At 33.9% G+C, this 875-nt stretch overlaps 1 protein-coding gene across 1 annotated transcript in view; it reads right to left on the bottom strand.

Moving 5' to 3' along the window:
- LOC107633780 overlaps positions 381–875 on the bottom strand; it is a 1,375-nt gene continuing 880 nt past the window's right edge. Inside the window, exon 2 of the mRNA XM_021117614.1 lies at positions 381–875. Coding sequence (XP_020973273.1) covers positions 664–875 — 212 coding nt within the window. The 3' untranslated portion in view covers positions 381–663.

Raw genomic sequence — 875 nt, 5'->3', positions numbered from 1 at the left:
TGTTTAATAAGTATTTTTATTAAGATAAATAGTAATTTATTTTCTATATATAATATAATTGAAGTTGAAGAGAGCGAAGAGGGGACTATAGTCCACATAGACCCTCCATAATTTCGTCAATAGATATAGCATTTTAAGAGGCATATTAATGTGCCAAGTGTTTGACAACATTGTTGCTCACTCACCTTGAGCCATTAACTTACCAAAATATTTGCTCTGCCTCATTTCATAGAGTTATGCTTACATTTGAACATAACAATTAAGGGTAAAAAGTTGAATGCTCTCTTATACTGTGTAGTTGGTTGGCTGCATTAAACCATATAGCCTTGGTTTATTTCAAAATTCAAATGTACCCTTTCATCATGAAATACCTTCTCCCATCACACAATGATGCTGAGTAAGTATTAAGATATTTTAAAAAATTGCAAGAATAATCATAATCGTACAAATTTTCCCAAATTGGGAAAACAAATTAGCCAACACCTACATTTTATTAGAATTGAAAAAAAAAAATCTAATTCAATTCTAATTTATAGTAACCAATATTATTATTTTAGAATTGAATAGATCTAAGTGAAGAGAAGGAGTATCTAATGCTTGATTTGCTGGACTTGTAATACGCCTCAAACTCAAAAAGACATGCAATATTGGAATCATACAATTTCAGAAAGGATGAAGGTTCATGTTGGAGAAGAGTCCAAAAATCTGTTTCTTGTAAGGCAAAAACGACCGCCGTTTATTATTCTCCGACCTCTTCCTATTCATCAAGTAAAGCTTCTCGTGTGCCCAAGACGACGGTGCCGTTTTGCGCTTCCCACACTTTACCACGTCGTTTTTCACCTCCTTCTGCTTCTCAACCTTTTCCGGCGCCGGCA

The sequence above is a fragment of the Arachis ipaensis genome, chromosome B03 (assembly GCF_000816755.2).
Source record: "Arachis ipaensis cultivar K30076 chromosome B03, Araip1.1, whole genome shotgun sequence".
NCBI lineage: Eukaryota > Viridiplantae > Streptophyta > Magnoliopsida > Fabales > Fabaceae > Arachis > Arachis ipaensis.
The sequence above is the reverse complement of the archived record's forward strand: the minus strand, read 5'-3'. Positions and strand labels throughout refer to the sequence as shown.